Genomic DNA, 21329 nt, shown 5'->3' on the forward strand with positions numbered 1-21329 from the left:
ATTCAGATTCATTTTCCCCTGCCTGAAGCAGCCAAGATACGGCTCTTGCCATGTCAACCAAAATATAGACAAACCAATATTTCCGAAACTTAGGGTAAGCTTAGTAAATGAAACTCACCATTTACTTTCTTCAGTATCTCAATAGCTGGTTCTTCTAGTACCATGATTTGCTGTCTTACAATAGTCTCAAATGCCTTGTAACTGACAAACCCTGGGAGCTCTCTTCCACGATACTGTTTTTCAAATCTCCACACTTCATCTTGTATAGTTTTCCTAACTATAACATTAAAACAACAGCAATATTTAAATACACTAAATCCAATGAATTTATTAAAAAAAATGGATTTAAAAGAAGTTTAGTTCTTTTTTCTAAAGTCACTTGACTGGAAGAACTAATACAGAGCTGGTCATTTAAGCAAGTTGATTTCCGTAGAAATGAGCCAAAATATGCTGTTACAACTTTTAAGAATGAACCATTTCAGTCATTGAGATGACCATATAAACTAATGGAAACAGGAGTTGCTGTACTGGATCAGACTACTGGCCCATGTTCCTATCAGTCTGATATCTTTTCAGCAGCTGAAAAACTGCCACAAATAAGGAAGTCTATTCTAGACCTTCTAGTAAACTCAGACCATCACTAAAACATTGTCAACACTGGAGAAATTTGCCTTCCTAAATAATATTTGTTCCCCTTTTTGATATGTGTACCTCGCATCCACAAGTACAAGTGCTTTAAAAGGTGTCCAATATTGATTGATCATGAGTGGATTTAGAAATTGTAGCATAATCATAGAATCATAGAATATCAGGGTTGGAAGGGACCTCAGGAAGTCATCTAGTCCAACCCCCTGCTCAAAGCGGGACCAATCCCCAACTAAATCATCCCAGCCAGGGCTTTGTCAAGCCTGACCTTAAAAACTTCAAAGGAAGGAGCTTCCACCACCTCCCTAGGTAACCCATTTCAGTGCTTCACCACCCTCCTAGTGAAAAAGTTTTTCCTAATATCCAACCTAAACCTCCCCCACTGCAACTTGAGACCATTATTCCTCGCTCTGTCATCAGCTACCACTGAGAACAGTCTACAGCCATCCTCTTTGGAACCCCCTTTCAGGTAGTTGAAAGCAGCTATCAAATCCCCCCTCATTCTTCTCTTCCGCAGACTAAACAATCCCAGTTCCCTAAGCCTCTCCTCATAAGTCATGTGTTCCAGTCCCCTAATCATTTTTGTTGCCCTCCGCTAGACGTTTTCCAATTTTTCCACATCCTTCTTGTAGTGTGGGGCCCAAAACTAGACACGGTACTCCAGATGAGGCCTCACCAATGTCGAATAGAGGGGAATGATCACGTCCCTCGATCTGCTGGCAATGCCCCTACTTATGCAGCCCAAAATGCCATTGGCCTTTTTGGCAGCAATGGCACACTGTTGACTCATATCCAGCTTCTCGTCCACTGTAACCCTAGGTCCTTTTCTGCAGAACTGCTGCCTAGCCATTCGGTCCCTAGTCTGTAGCGGTGCATGGGATTCTTCCGTCCTAAGTGCAGGACTCTGCACTTGTCCTTGTTGAACCTCATCAGATTTCTTTTGGCCCAATCCTATAATTTGTCTAGGGCCCTCTGTATCCTATCCCTGCCCTCCAGCGTATCTACCTCTCCTCCCAGTTTAGTGTCACCTGCAAACTTGCTGAGGGTGCAATCCACACCATCCTCCAGATCATTTATGAAGATATTGAACAAAACCGGCCCGAGGACCGACCCTTGGGGCACTCCACTTGATACCGACTGCCAACTAGACATAGAGCCATTGGTCGCTACCCGATGAGCCCGACAATCTAGCCAACTTTCTATCCACCATAATCATGCATGACTGGAGGCAGGAGGTGCACAGGTAACGCCTCATTCAGTTCTTAAGGACCATTCCTCCTAGAAGTTCCAAGAGATTCCAGAAACTTATGGGCTTATCATTAAACACTGCAAAAAAATTGCGGGGTAGTTTGTATCAAACAGACTGGAGTTTAAGAGGCAAAACTTTGGAAGGAAGGTATGTAGGGGTCTGTAAAATTAATCAGTCAATGAGAAAAACATCTTCCAATGTACTTTACAATAGGAAGCCCAAAAACCTGAATAATTTAGTAAAAGTATTGTCTGTTCCATTTATCTGCTATTTTTAATATGTATTCCAGCTCTCTGATGATTTGCAACTAGAACTGTTAGATAACTTTCCTTGCAATGACTTCAGCTATATAAACAATAATACCTGCCTCATACCCGGTTCTTTTCATGGGTAGATCTCAAATTACTTTCTAAAGGAAGGCAGAAGTATCATTTCCATTTTACTTGCAATGCAAGTGCACCTCCTATTGACACAAACAAGCGCATCAACTGATTCTCAAAGGGAATAAGTAACATCATAAAGAAACTGGTTTTTAGTTGTTTTCTCCTCTTCTATTTTTCCTGTGTTTTTGTTCACCTGCTATCTCCTCTTTCCACCTGTTTTCCTACTTTTTTCACTCACCTAATACCTTTAGATTAACTGGCTCTGGGTATGCGGTGGGACAGGACAGATTAGACAACAGAATACACCTGTGTCTACATGTAGTTGCCCCTCAGTGACATGTACCCCTGCACACATTTTGGAACTATTCATTTAGAATTACATTTAGCGATGTTTATGTAGACATGCACGGACAGCTCAAAATGTGTAGCAATAGGGGCCGCTCGACAGAAATGTGTGCTACGTGTTGACCAAGACGAAGAATTAATGGGTATTCGGAGAGTTTTAGAAATGTTTTGAGCTGATCTTAAACTTCAATTTCTGTGAGACATTCTTCTCCTTTTAGATCTGGATTCAGTAAGCAATTAGCAGACTGGGTTATCTGGGAACCATGGGTGTTCCTTAGGTGGTTATTTTATTACTCATAAATTGCTGCGTCTAGACTTTAAAAAAAATCTTTTAAACACAAATTATTCAGAGAATCAAGGGCATATTGTCAGCTGGTGAAATTGTCCTTGCACCATTGACTTCAGTGGAAATGGGGGGAATCCATTGATTTCAATGGAGCTATGTGAGTTCACATCAGCTGGGGATCTTGGTAGATAAGTTCTCATCACTTCAAGTTTTTAGTTTCATTAACATGATTGATTAGCTGTATTACAACTTCAGTCAAAATGAGTGACGATGAGTATTTCATAGCAGCTTCACAGGCAAGCCCCGGTACTTACCAGTCAATGCACTGCCATCAAGTATCTTCCCCCATTTTTGAAACTCCGTGCGGATTTTTGTGAACAGTCTAATTTCATTTTCAAACAACTTTTCTTCTCCTGCCACTGAACTCACGATGTCTTGATTAAACAGTTTGATTTTCTGTAATGAGATAGAAAAAAAACACTCTGAGTTCTGTAAAGGCAGCATAGCTAAGCAAGAGTGAATTTGATTCTATTTTCCTTGTGGATCTAGGCAATCTTTTATTAAATTCCAATCAGTTAGATTTATGGAAAGCCAATGAAGGTACAGGTACAATGTACACAGGTATCAATGCTGAGGGCCTACTTTTGTCTGCAGAACCTATATTACTGGGGGAACATTCAAAAAGAAAAGCATCTATCTTGACTTGCAGATCCCAGGTTGAGATTACAGGCCTGGCAGTTAGGAAAATGACAACCATATATTTGTAAACTGAGGACGTGTGTTATGGAAATCACTGAGACGTAACCATGGAACACTATAATGTCATATTGACCAAGTTCTGTCCAGCGTTGAACTGCTCTACAAGTCCGTGGGATTTGTGCTGCTAACTCACTTTGGTGCTTTCGAAAATCCCAACCTAAATCTTAATTCACCTCCTTTGTCCCTTTCTCTTTACCCTAAAAGCTGACCTAATATCAGCCAAGATTTTCAGAAATAGGTGCCTATATCTAGGCTCCTAAATCCAGATTCAGGCACCTATATAAGTGGCCTGATTTTCTTGGCCATGGGTGGGTGCCCAGCATTTTTGAAAATCAGACCATTTGTTTGGGTGCCTATATGTGGCTTGGGGTACCTAATTTTAAACACCTACTTTTGAAAAACTTGTTAGTGGTTTTTTGTTTTGTTTTTTTAAATGTACTGTTCCTGGCAGCCTTTGAGTCTGAAGTTGTCTAGTTATCAGCCAGGACAGCAGATGTACGAGCTTCTTCACCATCATTCATTCCATGTGCCTCAGTCCTGTTCTGGAGGGGTAGTTCATTCTCAGGGTTCATTTAGTCCTTGGTTTCTTTGCTGAGAGCGTGACCAATTTTTTCCTTACTGTGGAGTCCACTGAGAACTGCTGAGACCACCAACTCATTTCCTACAGACCACTGAGCAGCCATCACAACAATTAGCAGTAACAATTTTCCACACAGACCAAGAGGGGCCAGATGACAATCGCGAGGCTGGGTAGAAGCAGCCCTACGTTATCCCACTTTTGTTAGTTTCATTTTTCATACTGAGAGATGTGGTTCTGTTGGGGGCCAGCTAGATATGTGGATATAAAAATTAATACCTTTGAGTAAATGTACTAATCTAAGCTTCCCCTATCCTGTGTTACCCTGAAACTAAAATTATGTGACCAAAGACCTTGGCTTTCTCAGGAGCTCACTTTCTGTGTTATTTCTACTGAATATTATGTTTGACCTGGGTTTCCTGTTCCATTTTGTTTTGCTGCCTGCTTGAACTCAAAGGGTTAAATCAGACTGGACTTGGGGATTGGCCTAGGCAGAAAACAAAACTAGGATTAACTGATCAGACAGTTTCAGGTACACACCTTCATAACAGCTAAGAGAGCAATGGGGCTATTACTGGGAGATGCTACTTCCAGATGCCAGTGAAATTAACAGGTTTTGTTTTGCCAAAGCTGAGACCTCACAGACTATATCAAAGGGAGGGGACTTCAAGTGACAGGGGCGGGGTGGCCCTGAGAGTGTCTGTAAAACACCTGACAGGTTGAGAGGTCTCAGTCAGAGGCAGAGGAAGCTTGTTGCAAGCAGTGTGGACTGGTTCTCCCAACTCAGAGACGGGGCAAAAGCCAGACCTGCCTGAGCTGTGGACAGAGAGGTTAAGCTTGGGTAAGAGAATATGTGTGTAAGTCTGTTATTTTGTATCCACTTCTCTAAGTCCTGTGAATCTTTTGGGCAAAATACATCATGAAACTGGACACCATGAGCCAAATGCACCCATGGTTTAAATCCAGGGATGCACTTATGCTTATGTGTGTTGTAAGCAATGAAAGCCCTACAAAATGTTGATGGCAGAAATGAATTTGTTCCCTTTGAAATTCTTGAGCTTATCAAAATCAGGAAAGTTTAGGACTTGTTCAGCTCTCTGTGCCGTGCCACACAACCAAATACATATTTATACTTACATCTATTAGGAAAAATAACTTCTCGCCTTCTGCTTTTGGTGTGCCTTTGCCATATTTGCGTAACTCTTCAGTTGTTTTTTGGAGTTGAATGTTTATTTGCTCTTCTAAAACAGGCAAAGATTTCTAGGGGAGAAAAAACAATAATACTTGTACAGTTTGGACAATTCCATTCTTTGAAAGAAACAGAACATTTCAGAGTGTGACATGGAGCTTTATGAATCTTGCACGGCCCTTAAACGTCCAGGTATGCTTTGAAGTCTAAACCAACACTGCCTGTACTGAGAAAAGAATGGGGAAGGTTTTTCGGTCCTTCTCTTACATAAAAAAAAGCAGTGTTGCTCTGCTGGTCTAGTACAGCTTCCTAGTTAGAGAACCAGTGCATCTTAGCAACCTTTTCATTCTTACTAAACAGTTGTTTATAAAAGCACACACAGTATCTGAAATATTTCATATTCACTCTGTATAAATTATTCAGGCTTCCAAAAGTTGACAATGATGATAACAGTTCGCTCTAGTTAGCACTACTCATCCATAGATCTCAAAGCGCTTTACAAAGGAAAGCAAGTATCAGAATCCGTACTTTAAAGACAGGAACACTGAGTCACGGAGAGATTACGTGATTTGCCCATGGTTAAACAGTAGGTCTGCTGCAAAGCTGAGAATCGAATACTGGTCAACTGTCTATTGCTGGGTAAAATTTTTGAACGAATAGTTTATTCACTGAAAAAAGCAGTTTTGGTCGACCCAAAACTATCTGAATATGATCCGATAGTTTCAGGTGGGGAAGAGCTGGACTTTTCTACTTTACTGACAAATTCCAAACATGTTTGGACCAAAATGAATATTTCCCCCGATTATACCCCCAGTTTGGCAGCTGAACTGAAAAATCAATTAATCTCCCAGCTCTACACCTGACTACCAAGCCAAGGCTCAGTATAGTGGACCATGTACTTCCAGATTGCCATCAGGCAGGGTAATTAAAGCTATTCATAGAAATAATTTTTACAGGCCCAGTCCTCCAAAACTGCAGGATTGGGTCCTTTTTTTTTTTTTTTTTTTTAATGGTTACTGATGTAAAGTGTTTCTTTGTTAGCTTACATTAATGTGTTCCACAAGCTCACTTGTAAGTTTCTCTGCCAAAATGGGGATAGTGGCCTTGTTTTCATCCAGAAGAACTCTGAAACAGAATAAGGAAGATGAATATTCCGCGCATTTGCTGACTATGACTCACATTTGCTGAACAAGAGAGCAGTGTCTTCCCGAGTTCTGCAACGCAAAGCAGGTAAATACAGTTTCTTCTGATCAAGCAGGGGAATGCTAGTGAGGGTGCAGCCATAGCCTCACTTCATCCTGCCAAATCTGCTCATGTGCAAGATTAGATTTGAAATGATGAGCTGTTTGCTGAACAGACTGAGAACAGAAAAAGGTTCGGAACCAGAACTTCAGAAAAAGATCATGAGAGAAGAATATCCACATTTATTGCTGTATTATAAGAACGTATGTACTGCTATACATGGTCGGGATACTGATTCAGAACCACTTTCGGGTTCAAAAATTCTCTTTATGCCTGAAATGCTGAAGAGCAATCATCTGTGGAGGAGAGCGTTCTCCTGACACAGACCATCTCTTTCCTGGGAGTGAGTTTCCCCCCATACTTCCCAGTGGAGAGAACGATATGCATGAATGCCTGAGCCAGCAATGCACTTTAAAGCACGTGCTTAACTTGACTCCTTTGGGACTACTTCAGAGTTTAATGGTCACCACGTTTTTAAATGGTTTTCTGGATCAGGGCTTAAATCAAACTTGAATCTGAAAAGAAGCTGAGTTTTTAAGAGAAGTTAGTTGACATGTAAACTCTTTCTTGCATTTTGGAAAACACTACCACACAGACAATGCAAAACAAACAAACAAAACAAAACAAAAACCCCACCCCAAGCACCCCAAGCTAAGTCTGAGGATAATTCTCATTGTGGGCCTAACCCAAATCCAATGGGAGTGAGCAGGAATCTTTCCATTGACCTCAATGGACTTTGGAGCAGGCCCTTTAACTGTTTGAAAACTACCTAAAATGTTCATGCTGCTCAAAGAATTCTCTCTCCTTCTGGATTGCAGAGGCCAGGGTGAGCTTGTCATGAATGTCTTGCTGCCCACGACATTTAACAATCATATAACCCTTCCTTAGGTGGATGACAAGGTTTCGTACAATATCAACAACTGACGACTCAGTTCCTTTGTCCACCAAATCTGGTTTTGTCAGGATCCCTGTGAAGTAATATGATAAGATTAGACAAGCACAGAAATTAATGATGGGAAAGATCTATTGCGGGTATGTAGTTACCTAATGCAGGACTGTTCCCTGTAACATATGCTAAAACGACTTCTACAGTGGTGCTGTAAGTTTCCCCGCACCCCCGCATCTCCTCCCACTTTTTCCAGGAACACCAAATTAATAGCAGAGCTTTTACAATATTAACTTTTAATGTTTTCAGTTTTCAAGATATTTATAGGCATAGTATCAATGGCAGTAGGGCCCCAAATTGAGCTATCCCTTTAGGTATCCGTTCCCTTTTATCGGTGTGCAAAATTCATGTTATTCCACAGAGCTTGTTTTTTCCTCATAGCAGGTAACTCTTTGCAGGGTTGGGGCAGGGTGGGAAGAATATTAGAACCCTATGACCTACCTTCCCCCCATTTGTATTTTTAAAAGTACGTCTCACCTAGAGTTCTCTCTCCATCAGGGTCTACCTCTTGAGCCATTTTCAGTGCCTCTGTTGTTGCGATATCCACATTACTTGGCACCACTATCAAATTTATAGTCTCTTGCTTAGCAATAAATTTTTTAATTAGCTTTTTGATCTGTAATAAAATATAGTAAGAAAGAAATGCAGTAAAGTTTGATGTGACAAATGGCATTGGATGCCAGGCTGCTCATCATCTGACTAGGTGGAATGTCATACGCACGATGGATACAATCATACAATAGAAGCTAAGGTGCAAATGTCAGCGGCTGAATTCAGCCTGATTATCTAAAGGTAATCCAAATGTGGTACATGCCCCAGAACAGACTGGTTTTATATCAGCCTTGGGAAATGGTCATAAAATTTTACTAGGCCCGGAACACAATCTATTCAATGATGAATATGCTTATGATATTTTACTTGCATTAGAGACAACCAAATGCTATTGTCTAGTCATAGCTAAGAAAAAAAATCTAGTGGGATTATATTGATACGTCAAGTTCTGGTAAGATGTAGAGCTAAATACATCTATCTCAAAAGTGTACTTCTCAAAAGAAAGCAAAATGTCTTTGCCTTTCAATGAGAAATTCATGAAAAGTAAAAAGAAAAAAAAGGACATAAATTGTTGCGCAAAAGTCAACATGGTTTCTGTAAAGGGAGATCATGTCTTATTAATCTATTAGAGTTCTTTGAGGGAGTTAACAAACATGTGGACAAGGGGGATCCAGTGGACATAGTGTACTTAGATTTCCAGAAAGCCTTTGACAAGGTCCCTCACCAAAGGCTCTTACATAAATTAAGTTGTCATGGGATAAAAGGGAAGATCCTTTCATGGATTGAGAACTGGTTAAAAGACAGGGAACAAAGGGTAGGAATAAATGGTAAATTTTCAGAATGGAGAGGGGTAACTAGTGGTGTTCCCCAAGGGTCAGTCCTAGGACCAATCCTATTCAACATATTCATAAATGATCTGGAGAAAGGGATAAACAGTGAGGTGGCAAAGTTTGCAGATGATACTAAACTGCTCAAGATAGTTAAGACCAAAGCAGACAGTGAAGAACTTCAAAAAAAATCTCACAAACCTAAGTGACTGGGCAACAAAATGGCAAATGAAATTTAATGTGGATAAATGTAAAGTAAAGCATACTGGAAAAAATAACCCCAACTATACATACAAAATGATGGGGGCTAATTTAGCTACAACAAATCAGGAGAAAGATCTTGGAGTCATTGTGGATAGTTCCACGCAGTGTGCAGCGGCAGTCAAAAAAGCAAACGAGATGTTAGGAATCATTAAAAAAGGGATAGAGAATAAGACGGAGACTATCTTATTGCCCTTATATAAATCCATGGTACGCCCACATCTTGAATACTGTGTACAGATGTGGTCCCCTCATCTCAAAAAAGATATATTGGCGTTAGAAAAGGTTCAGAGAAGGGCAACTAAAATGACTAGGGGTTTGGAACGGGTCCCATATGAGGAGAGATTAAAGAGGCTAGGACTTTTCAGCTTGGAAAAGAGGAGACTAAGGGGGGATATGATAGAGGTATATAAAATCATGAGTGGTGTGGAGAAAGTGAATAAGGAAAAGTTATTTACTTGTTCCCATAAGAACTAGGAGCCACCAAATGAAATTAATGGGTAGCAGGTTTAAAACAAATAAAAGGAAGTTCTTCTTCATTCATCGCACAGTCAACCTGTGGAACTCCTTGCCTGAGGAGGTTGTGAAGGCTAGCACTATAACAGGGTTTAAAAGAGAACTGGATAAATTCATGGAGGTTAAGTCCATTAATGGCTATTAGCCAGGATGGGTAAGAAATGGTGTCTCTAGCCTCTGTTTGTCAGAGGGTGGAGATGGATGGCAGGAGAGAGATCACTTGATCATTACCTGTTAGGTTCACTCCCTCTGGGGCATCTAGAATTGGCCACTGTTGGTAGACAGGATACTGGGCTGGATGGACCTTTGGTCTGACCCAGTATGGCCATTCTTATATTCTTAGAAATTTCTTTAGTTTTGACCTATCCTTTTGTTAAATTTTGTCTGTAGGGCTGACCAGCATGTGTTTCATTCTAAGTGACCACCACACTTCTTTTCAGCACTTCCTCCATCAATAACTGTCCTGTCTGTTATCTACAACATCTTTAATTCTGGTTATGAGCTAAGTGAACTGTATAGAACATTATTGTCTAGATCCTCCAGCAAAACCTTCTGTTTAAGATAATTTGTGCATTAGATCTGTACTAATGTAATTTAACTGTTTCCTAGCTCAGAACATGTATGTTGCATTACCTGTTCTCCAATGTCTTGTGGCTGATTCCCTACAGCCACCCTAGCAATCCCTGGCAGATCAATCAGTGTCAGATCTGGAACATTCGGAGAGCTAATTTCGAGGGAAATTAATTCCTGGCTAATGCCTACTCCTTCACCAGCCATTGCATCCTGGGCTACAAAGGAGGAAAGGGAAAGAGAAGGAAAGCAAAGTTTAGATTAGCACATATCAGAACTGAAAAGCTCCTGTTGCCACCTGTTTCTTTAAATAAAAAAAAAAAAAAAAAAGGCATTTTGGGACACTATCCTGCCCAGGCAAAAATCCCATGGAAATCAATCGACTCCTTTTCAGGATTTGAACCTTAATAAAACTTGAAGAATACACTGTCTATAACAGGCATTGGCAATCTTTGGCACGCGGCCCATCAGGGAAATCTGCTGGCAGGCCGGGACGGTTTGTTTACCTGCAGCGTCCACAGGTTCGGCCGATCGCAGCTCCCACTGGCCGCGGTTCACCGTTCCAGGCCAATGGGGGCTGTGATCAGCCAAACTTGCAGACGCTGCAGGTAAACAAACCATCCCAGCCCGCCAACGGATTTCCCTGATGGGCTGCATGCCAAAGGTTGCCGATCCCTGGTCTATGAATTAAACTTTCAGAAATCTCAATGTACAAAAATCAAATATCTGGAGATGGCTTATAAAAATAATAATATAGTGTTACAATAAAATACTAAGTATTACACAATTGGTTCATCATCTTCAAAATGCTGGACATGCATTAGTTAATCCTTGACAACCTTGCAAGGTACCAAAGGATTATTTTACACATTCTATAAATGGATGAAGTGAGGCATAGAGATTAAGTGACCTGTCCAAGTTTATATAGAAAATCTGTGGCAGAGCCACAAACAGAACGGAAGGATAGTGAGTGCCTGTACTTTGCTTTAACCATCAGACCACACTGTCTAAATCAAACACCCCCTCACAGAAGCCTGCTAGTACATGCGACTGATTTGTTAATTCAACATAACACCATTTTATAGCTCTGTATTGCTGCTATTTCTTGATATCAAAGTAAATAATTTCTCATGAGAAACCTTCAGACGCATAATTAGCTTATTTGACTTTTATGTCACTTACCTCGCTACCGTACCAGTTTTTTTAAATTATTTCTTGAAAACCTTTGAGAATAAATGTACACTATGATGCTGTATAAAAGGAAGGTGACCAAGTATATCACTGTTGTTACCACTGTTACAAAATTACCATAAATTTGTACGAAGTATTTCATGTAAGGTATCAATAGAAAAGTTATAGACTGCTAAGTATGATAATCCTGTTTATATGCACGAATCATATTTGTATGTGAAGTTATGAATATTTGCTATGTATTTGTATCTCAAACATGTGTGGTGTTCTTGGGTAAACCTCCGCCTCCCAAGTCAGATTTCCATCAGGTCTAACCATCCATGTGTTGATGGGCTATTCAAGACACTCAACTCAGCCAGTGAGTTCCTCCTGTAGACATTTCAGAGGGCATCGAGTACGGTGACCATATTTCCAAAAAGGAAGACGGGATATGGCACGGGGCTGGCCCTCCGTCTCCTCCCCATGAGGCTGGCCCAAGCCGCTCGCCTGAGCTCCCCACCCCAAGGGGGGGGGGCATGCAGGGCTCGGGCGATCAGCAACACACATACTGGATAGGGTGACCATATTTGCCAAAGGCTGGGGGTGGAGTGTGTGCTCCGCCTCACATTCCTCCGTACCCACCTTTTTTGACAAAAGTGGGAATTTGTCACGTTTGCTCTTGCCAACTGATCAAGTTGACAAGAACAAATGGGACAAATACTCACTTTTGCCAAAGACAGCTGGGACAGGGCTTAAAAAAGGGACTGTCCCTGCCAAAATGGGATGTATGGTCACCCTAGCACTGAGGCAATCGCTGCACAGTGACTCAGCAAGACATGTGATAAGGATATGTGACTTAAGAATCCATCTTTTTGCCAGTAACTTTCCAGGCACATGGGCTAAAGTATAAAAAAGGATAATGTGACATCACTACTTTGTCTACATTCCTACTTCACTCCTCTGGACTGTGATTTCTAACAAGGAAGCTTTGAACAAGGGACTGATGACCCCCAACTTATTTGGGTGATCCAGAGAGACTTTTTGCAAGCTAGCAGACTTACCATCACTGCTATGATCCTGACCTCCAGACCCTAAAATCAGTTGTAATGTATATGATCCTTTTAATCATTTAATAACTCTCTTCTTTTATTTTATATCAATAAACATTTAGTTTTAGATTACTAAAGGATTGGCATCTGTGTTGTATTTGGTAAAATGCTAAAGTTTATAATTTGACCTGGCGTGTGTGTCTGACCCTTTGGGATTAGAAGAACCCTATGTATGGTGAATCTAGTTTTCAGTAACCTTTCATCATAAAGTCCAGTGGTCCGGGTGATAAGCCAGGGACTGGAATGCCTAAGGAGACTGTGCTTTTGTCTTCTCATTCACCAGTATGGTGATACTTTTGTTACTGGCTTGATCAACTTTAATGACAGAATAACCACCAGTTTAGAGTGTGCCTGTTTCTCAGCAGTCTTTCCTGAGCTGGCATTTGCAGCTATGTCCCACTTAGGCACAGTGACATATACTTAAAACCAAACAGTGTTACGACCAATAACGATGAATGTAAGTATGCAATCTACGACAACAAGGACAATGAAAAGTTAAGCTTCAGAGCATAAGATGATAGCCCTTAGGGGTGGGAGAGATGTTTTCTCCCATCATGTGGAACACTGTACAACTAGCTAACTACATGTTTTTTTGTCTTCCCGTAGAATACTAGGTATTGGCCAATGCCAAGTGCAAGATGGTGATTCAGATACACTATGGCCTGAGCTGGTCTGAAAACTCCTGGAGCAAATCACTTTTGATGTAAAATGCTGCAACGCCGCTGAGATCAGCTGAGTTGTGCCGGTTTATTCCAGGTGTGAATGTGGCTCCCTGTGTTCTTGGCATTCTCAGCAGTTATGATGCAGGGTGTTAATTTGGGAAATGTTATGCTGCCTAACAGAAGGGAACAGAGGATGAAAAGGAGGATCTGATGAATTAAATCAGAATGCAATAAATAGCACTTACCTTTTCTTATTTCTTTTTCCACCACTGAGGGATCATGGAGTTCATCATCTATATCCCGGTAACTAATTTTCCCTTTCCATTCCTGCTGAGGAGCCAGTTTTTTCAGTTTGAGCACTAAGGGACATCTGGTAACAATACCTGTCCATAAAGAGAGTTAATTCTGTTAATGAGCATCCTTGTTACTTTGAATGGGTACAGAGCACACCACAGAATGTAGCTTTTCCCACAGTATGCAGAAGAATGCCCAAAGCATAGGTGGCGACTCTGCTGGAGCACCCACGGGGAAAAATTGGTGGGTGCTCTGTACCCACTGGCAGCCAAGCTCCCCACCCCAGCTCACCTCTGCCTCCTCCCCTGAGCACGCCGTCCCCGCTTCTCCTCCCAGCGCTTGCCACCGCAAAATTTCGCGGTGTAACAAGCTGTGGGAAGGAGGGGGGAGGAGTGGGAATGTGGTACGCTCAGGGGAGGAGGCGGGGAAGAGGCGGGCCCAGGGTGGGGATTTAGGGATGGAGTCCAATGGGGCAGGAAGGGGGCGGAGTTGGGGCGGGGACTTTGGGGAAGGGGTTGGAATGGGGGCAGGGCAGGGGTGGAGCGAGCACCCACTGTTACCAGAAGTTGGCACCTGTGGCCCAAAGCTTTCAGTGTGTTCACACAGCTCACACACTATGGAATATCTGAGAGCTGGGAAAGCATGCTGGGCATTGGTAGGGCAGTGAGGAAAACTATCATCCCATTTGTATGCAGCACTGCGCAGTGACCATATTTTAAAAGTTCTTTCTGTTTTGAAAGTTTTCACATTTGTTTGAAAGCTATTTCATATAGTTAAAATGGGTAATGGAAACCAGTAATATATATCTGAAGAGAGAGGAAACTTTAAAGGTGTGTGTATACTAGATGCTTTATACCTCGCACAGCCATTTGAAGTATCATATCCCTTCTATAGAATTGTACCCTGATCCTGTTCTATAGTAGGGACATGATTTTGTATTGTATTGTATAGGATTATTTTTAAAAAAATCTATACATGTATTAATTTCTACAGGTTTTTAAGAGTAATTTCTATAGAACCTGTTTAATTTTAATAAATGTTAAGGCCAGAAAGGACCATTATGACCATGTAGTCTGACCTCCTACGTAACACAGGTCTTAGAATTGCACCCAGTGATGCCTGCCTCAGGCCAATATCTTCCTGTCTACTAGTGCATATCTTTTAGAAAAAACATCCAGTCTTGATTTTCATAGAACCCTACTGGTTTCAACTCTATTAATCTCCATGGCACTTTCCCTTAGGAAACAGCAGCTGAACTTGATGGATACAAATAAGGAGGAGATTTCCACTCTGACCTACATCACACCCAGAAGGTGTGAAGTGAAGCAAGGATGCGGGAGAGTGCTCTGGAAGTACTGTGGTTTACCTGCCTTGTCCCTGCCAGTTCTTCTGTTGTTAGAGAGAGCAAAGTGACTTAGAATAACAACACCTCTTGCCGAGCTTCAACATGGTATCTTTTGTAAATACCTGGAACACAATGCATGTGTCTCCTGTTTAGACACTAGCTTTAGCATATACTGTCAGAAGGTCTTTTGCATGCCCATACGGCTGCCTAGGTCATGTGAGCTGCAGGTGGGTGTCCCCCTGTGCCAGCACAGGGTTCATATTCTGCTTCTGTACCAAATGACTGGAGGATAGCTAATGTGATGCCAATTTTTAAAAAGGGCTCCAGAGGTGGTCCCAGCAATTACAGGCCAGTAAGTCTGACTTCAGTACCAGGCAAACTCGTTGAAACTCTAGTAAAGAACAGAATTGTCAGACATATAGATGAACATAATTTGTTGTGGAAGAGTCAACATGGTTTTTATAAAGTGAAATCATCTCTCACCAATCTACTAGAATTCTTTGAGGGGGTCAACAATCATGTGGACAAGGGGAATCCAGTGGATATACTGTACTGAAATTTTCAGAAAGGCTTTGACAAGGTCCCTCACCAAAGGTTCTTAAGCAAAGTAAGCTGTCATGGGATAAGAGGGAAGGTCCTCTCATGGATTGATAACTGGTGAAAAAATAGGAAATAAAGGGTAGGAATAAATGGTCAGTTTTCAGAATGGAGAGAGGTAAATAGTGGTGTCCCCCAGGGGTCTGTACTGGGACCGGTACTATTTGACATATTCATAAATGATCTGGAAAAAGGGGTAAACAGTGAGGTGGCAAAATTTGCAGATGATACAAAACTCAAGATAGTTAAGTCCAAAGCAGACCGTGAAGAGCTATAAAGGGATTGCACAAAACTCGGTGACTGGGTAACAAAATGGCAGATGAAATTCCATGTTGATAAATGCAAAGTAATGCACATTGGAAAACATAATCCCAACTATACATATAAAATGATGGGGTCTAAATTAGCTGTTACCACTCAAGAAAGAGATCTTGGCGTCATTGTGGATAGTTCTCTGAACACATCCACTCATTGTGCAGTGGCAGTCAAAAAGCTAACAGAATATTGGGAATCATTAAGAAAGGGGTAGATAATAAGCCAGAAAATATCATATTGCCGCTATATAAATCCATGGTAGGCCCGCATCTTGAATACTGCGTGAAGATGTGGTCACCCCATCTCAAAAAAGATATTTTGGAATTGGAAAAGGTTCAGAAAAGGGCAACAAAAATTATTAGGGGTTTGGAACGGCTTCCGTATTAGGAAAGATTAATAAGACTGGGACTTTTCAGCTTGGAAAAGAGACAACTAAGGGGAGATATGATAGAGGTCAATAAAATCATGACTGGTGTGGAGAAAGTAAAGAAGGAAGTGTTATTTACTCCTTCTCATAACACAAGAACTAGGGGTCATGAAATGAAATTAATAGGCAGCAGGTTTAAAACAAACAAAAGGAAGTATTTCTTCATACAACGCACAGTCAACCTGCCCCACCCCAGCTCCCACTGGCTGGTTTCTAGTACTGGGTCGCAACCTGAAGTTTGAAAACCACTGTTCTAAGATATTGATCAGTGTTTAAAATCTTTCTGTGGCTCTGATGAAGGAAAACTTTATTTTAAATATGAAAATAGAGCCTATGGAAAACGAAATTAAAAGCTGCATCTTGGCATAAGGAATGGTATGGAATATACTGAAATACTGGATGTTATCAGAAAATAGTTTCATGTGCTTGAAACATTACTGCCCATCAAATATGAGCCACCCTGAAATTGTGGAGGTGTATTAGATTCCTTGCGGAATTTCAGTAACATACTCACTGAATGCGGCAACCCCCTGAAAACATGGCTAAGCTAAAGTATCAAGTCCCCTTTATATCCTTCTGTGATTGGAATTGGGTGCTGGTTATGAAGAGATCTAACAAATGATTTCTTGAACTAAAAAATGTTTCCTTAATATGTTTCCTGATCTGTGTAGATCAACCATAATGATTAAGCAAAAATTAGATATACTATATCAAAAGTGATAAAAATTCAATATTTATTGAGGAATTGAAAGATTTTTCAACTGGTAGGGAGTTTGCAATTTGTTTTATTTAATGTAATGAATAAGGATGTACATCCTTCTGAACTGCAAAAAGTCCCTCTTACCTAGTAGAACACTTCTAGATGTTTCCCACCTGACTGGAAAAAGTGACTTACTGCCCAGGGATATGGTCATAACTTGAACTGCTCAAAAATTTTCTGACAATTTCCAGCAATGTTCTGAATCAGAAAATGCTGATTCAACAAAATCAAAATGTTCATGGAAGCATAGAACTGGAAGGGACCTCAAGAGGTCATCTAGTCCAGTCCCCTGCACTCATGGCAGTACTAGGTATTATTTAGACCAGTCCTGACAGGTCTTTGTCTAACCTGCTCTTAAAAATCTCCAATGATGGAGATTCCATAACCTCCCCAGGCAATTTATTCCAGAGCTTAACCACCCTGACAGTGAGGAAGTTTTTCCCAGTGTCCAACCTAAAACTCCCTTGCTGCAATTTAAGCCCATTGCTTCTTGTCTTATCCTCAGAGGTTAAGAAGAACAATTTTCCTCCCTCCTCCTTGTAACAACCTTTTATGTACTTGAACACTGTCTCAGTCTTCTCTTTTCCAGACTAAACAAACCCAATTTTTTCAATCTTCCCTCATAGGTCATGTTTTCTAGACCTTTAATCATTCTTGTTGCTCTTCTCTGGACTTTATCCAATTTCTCCACATCTTTCTTGAAATGTGGCACCCAGAACTGGACACAATACTCCAGCTGAGGCCTAATCAGCGTGGAGTAGAGCGGAAGAACTACTTCTCATGTCTTACTTACAACACTCCTGGAAATACATCCCAGAATGATGTTCGCTTTTTTTTACAACAGTGTTACACTGTTCACTCCTATTTAGCTTATGGTCCGCTATGACCCCCAGATCCCTTTCCGCAGTACTCATTCCTAGGCAGTCATTTCCCATTTTGTATGTGTGTAACTGATTGTTCCTTCCTAAATAGAGTATTTTGCATTTGTCCTTATTGAATTCCATCCTATTTACTTCAGACAATTTCTCCAGTTTGTCCAGATCATTTTTAATGTTAATCCTATCCTCCAAAGCACTTGAAACCCCTCCCAGCTTGGTATCATTCGCAAACTTTATAAGTGTACTCTCTATACCATTATCTAAATCATTGATGAAGATATTGAACAGAACTGGACCCCGAACTGATCCCGGCAGGACCCCACTCATTATGCCCTTCCAGCATGACTGTGAACCACTGATAACTACTCTCTGGGAACGGTTTTCCAACCAGTTTTGCACCCACCTTATAGTAGCTCCATCTAGGTTGCATTTCCCTAGTTTGTTTATGAGAAGGTCATGTGAGACCGTATCAAAAGCTTTACTCAAATCAAGATATACCACATCCCCCCTATCTACAAGGCTTGTGACCCTGTCAAAGAAAGCTATCAGGTTGGTTTGGCACAATTTGTTCTTGACAAATCCTTGCTGACTGTTACTTATCACCTTATTATCTTCTAGATATTTGCAAACTGATTGCTTAATTATTTGCTCCATTATCTTTCTGGGTAAAGAAGTTAAGCTGACTGGTCTGTAATTTCCTGGGTTGTCCTTATTTTCCTTTTTATAGATTGTCACTATATTTGCCCTTTTCCAGTCTTCTGGAATGTCTCCCGTCTTCCATATCTTTTCAAAGATAATTGCTAATGGCTCAGATATCTCCTCAGTCAGCTCCTTGAGTATTCTAGGATGCATTTCACCAGGTCCTGGTGACTTGAAGACCTCTAACTTGTCTAAGTAATTTTTAACTTGTTCTTTTCCTATTTCAGCCTCTGATCCTACCACATTTTCACTGGCATTCACTATGTTAGATGTCTAATCACCACCAACCTTCTTGGTGAAAACCGAAGCAAAGAAGTCATTAAGCATCTCTGCCATTTCCACATTTTCTGTTGTTATTCCCACCCCCCATCCATCATTGAATAATGGGTCTACCCTGTCTGTGGTCTTCCTTTTGCTTCTAATGTATTTGTAGAATGTTTTCTTGTTACCCTTTATGTCTCTAGCTAGTTTGATCTCGTTTTGTGCCTTGGCCTTTCTAATTTTGTCCCTACATACTTGTGTTATTTGTTTATGTTCATCCTTTGTAATTTGACCTACTTTCCACTTTTTGTAGGACTCTTCTTTGATTTTTAGATCATTGAAGATCTCCTGGTTAAGCCAGGTGGTCTCTTGCCCTACTTCCTATCGTTCCTACGCAGTGGGATAGTTTGCTCTTATGCCCTAAATAAAGTCTCTTTGAAAAACTGCCAACTGTCTTCAATTGTTTTTCCCCTTAGACATGCTTCCCATGGAATCTTACCTACCAACCCCCTGAGTTTGCTAAAGTCTGCCTTCTTGAAATCCATTGTCTTTATTGTGCTGTTCTCCCTCCTACCATTCCTTAGAATCATGAACTCTTATCATTTCATGGTCACTTTCACCCAAAACTGCCTTCTACTTTCAAATGCTGAACCAGTTCCTCCCTATTTGTCAAAATCAAATCTAGAACAGCCTCTCCCCTAGTAGCTTTCTCCACCTTCTGAAATAAAAAAATTGTCTCCAATACAGTCTAAGAATTTGCTGGACAATCTGTGCCCTGCTGTGTTACTTTCCCAACAGATGTCTGTCTAGTTGAAGTCCCCCATCACCACCAAGTCCTGTGCTTTGGATGATTTTGTTAGTTGTTTAAAAAAAGCTTCATTCACCTCTTCTTCTTAGTTAGGTGGTCTGTAGTAGACCCCTACCATGACATTACCCTCATTTTTTACCCCTTTTATCCTTACCCAGAGACTTTCAAGTTCTTCCTGCTTATTCCCCATACTTTTCACATTAGTACACAGACATCTAAGATACTGAATTGATTGCTCCCCCCCCCCCCAACCCAGTTCTGTGTTGTCTCTCCTTTATGTTGCATGGGGATGTGTTGATTTAACCAAAATTTAATTTAGAAAAACCTAAACTATTGACTTAGATTTTTTTTCATTTCAGATGACTTTTTGTTTCAATTTTTATTTTATATTCTAAGTTATAATAGAACATAAAGTCAACACTGAAACAAAACAAAACATTTTGATGCTACTGAATCTAACTGTTTCAACTGACCCAAAATAATGTTTCCAAAAGTTGTTTCACAATTAAGTCTGAAATACTATGTTTTATTCCCGCATGGAATGAAAGCAAATTTCAAAATAGTGGAATTTCCCACAAAAGGGATATTCCAGGTGCCACACAGTTCTCATCATAACAGCGTTTTCTGTATGATGGGATAGGGAAAATACAAATTCTTTTGGGTTGTGTCAGGGATGAATCTAAACCCAATTTTCAGTGTCCCCAAACTGACATGAATTACAGAATATCAGATAGAAACACACCACTGCGACTCGGGGAAGAGTCAGATTTCTGAGATGAAAAGCTGAAAGGTAAATTCTTACCACTGCCTCTAGGGAGAGCAACTCCGGACAGGGCTTCTAGAACCGAGCTTTTTCCAGAACTCTGGTCTCCAATCACTGCAATTGCTGGCAAAGCCAGGTCCTTTTCTACTCCAAGCGCTCTCAGGGAGTCAATGAGATCAATACAGGGACGGATTTTCTCCTCATATTGGTTGTACAAGGTGTGTTCTGCGTTCTGTAAGAATAACGTTACATTTCATTTGAGCTCATTTCACAGAATCAGGCAAAGTTAAACATGTCTGTGCCATAAATGATGTATATCATCAGCAAACTGTCCTTCACCCCACCATACCACTAGCTTTGTACTGTGAGCTACAAGCCTTCTGTAGTATTCTTGACAAGGTAAACACGTTTCTGTAAATTCAGCAAAATTTAGCTAATTTACACCAATGGCTGAAATATCCATTGCAAATTACTGAATTTTATAAATTAGCAAGTGAATAAACAATAAGAAAAGCAAGAACACCACCCCATCAAATGTCCTTTCTTCAGTTATTTTTGGTAACTGCAGTTTTTTCTTTTATTTATAATGCATCATACATTTACAGTGCAAATATCTGTAATAAAAAATAAATATAAAGTGAGTACTGTACACTTTGTATTCTGTGTTGTAACTGAAATTAATATATTTGAAAAGGTAGTAAACATCCAAAAATATTTAAAATAAATGGTATTCTATTGTTTAACAGCGTGATTAATCACACGATTAATTGTGATTAATTTTTTTAATCGCTTGACAGCCCTAATGTTATGATATAACAGGTCAGGCAACTTCCTATCTTAATCTAAAATTTGGTATCTATGTATAGAGCTAAAAAGCTAAATTCTTATCTTCCA

At 40.5% G+C, this 21329-nt stretch overlaps 1 protein-coding gene across 4 annotated transcripts in view; it reads right to left on the reverse strand.

Moving 5' to 3' along the window:
- The window catches only part of LOC141997333 (interferon-induced GTP-binding protein Mx1-like), a 34148-nt gene that overhangs the window by 5943 nt on the left and 6876 nt on the right, over positions 1-21329 (reverse strand). For all 4 annotated transcript variants that reach the window (XM_074969672.1, XM_074969662.1, XM_074969655.1 and 1 more), the window contains 9 exons: positions 20475-20667; positions 13534-13671; positions 10411-10565; positions 8099-8237; positions 7445-7643; positions 6480-6558; positions 5382-5504; positions 3223-3364; positions 119-277 (listed from right to left, as the gene is read on the reverse strand). In XM_074969672.1, the coding sequence (XP_074825773.1) occupies positions 119-277; positions 3223-3364; positions 5382-5504; positions 6480-6558; positions 7445-7643; positions 8099-8237; positions 10411-10565; positions 13534-13671; positions 20475-20667 (1327 nt within the window). The remainder of the gene's footprint in view (positions 1-118; positions 278-3222; positions 3365-5381; positions 5505-6479; positions 6559-7444; positions 7644-8098; positions 8238-10410; positions 10566-13533; positions 13672-20474; positions 20668-21329) is intronic.

The sequence above is a fragment of the Natator depressus genome, chromosome 1, assembly GCF_965152275.1.
Source record: "Natator depressus isolate rNatDep1 chromosome 1, rNatDep2.hap1, whole genome shotgun sequence".
NCBI lineage: Eukaryota > Metazoa > Chordata > Testudines > Cheloniidae > Natator > Natator depressus.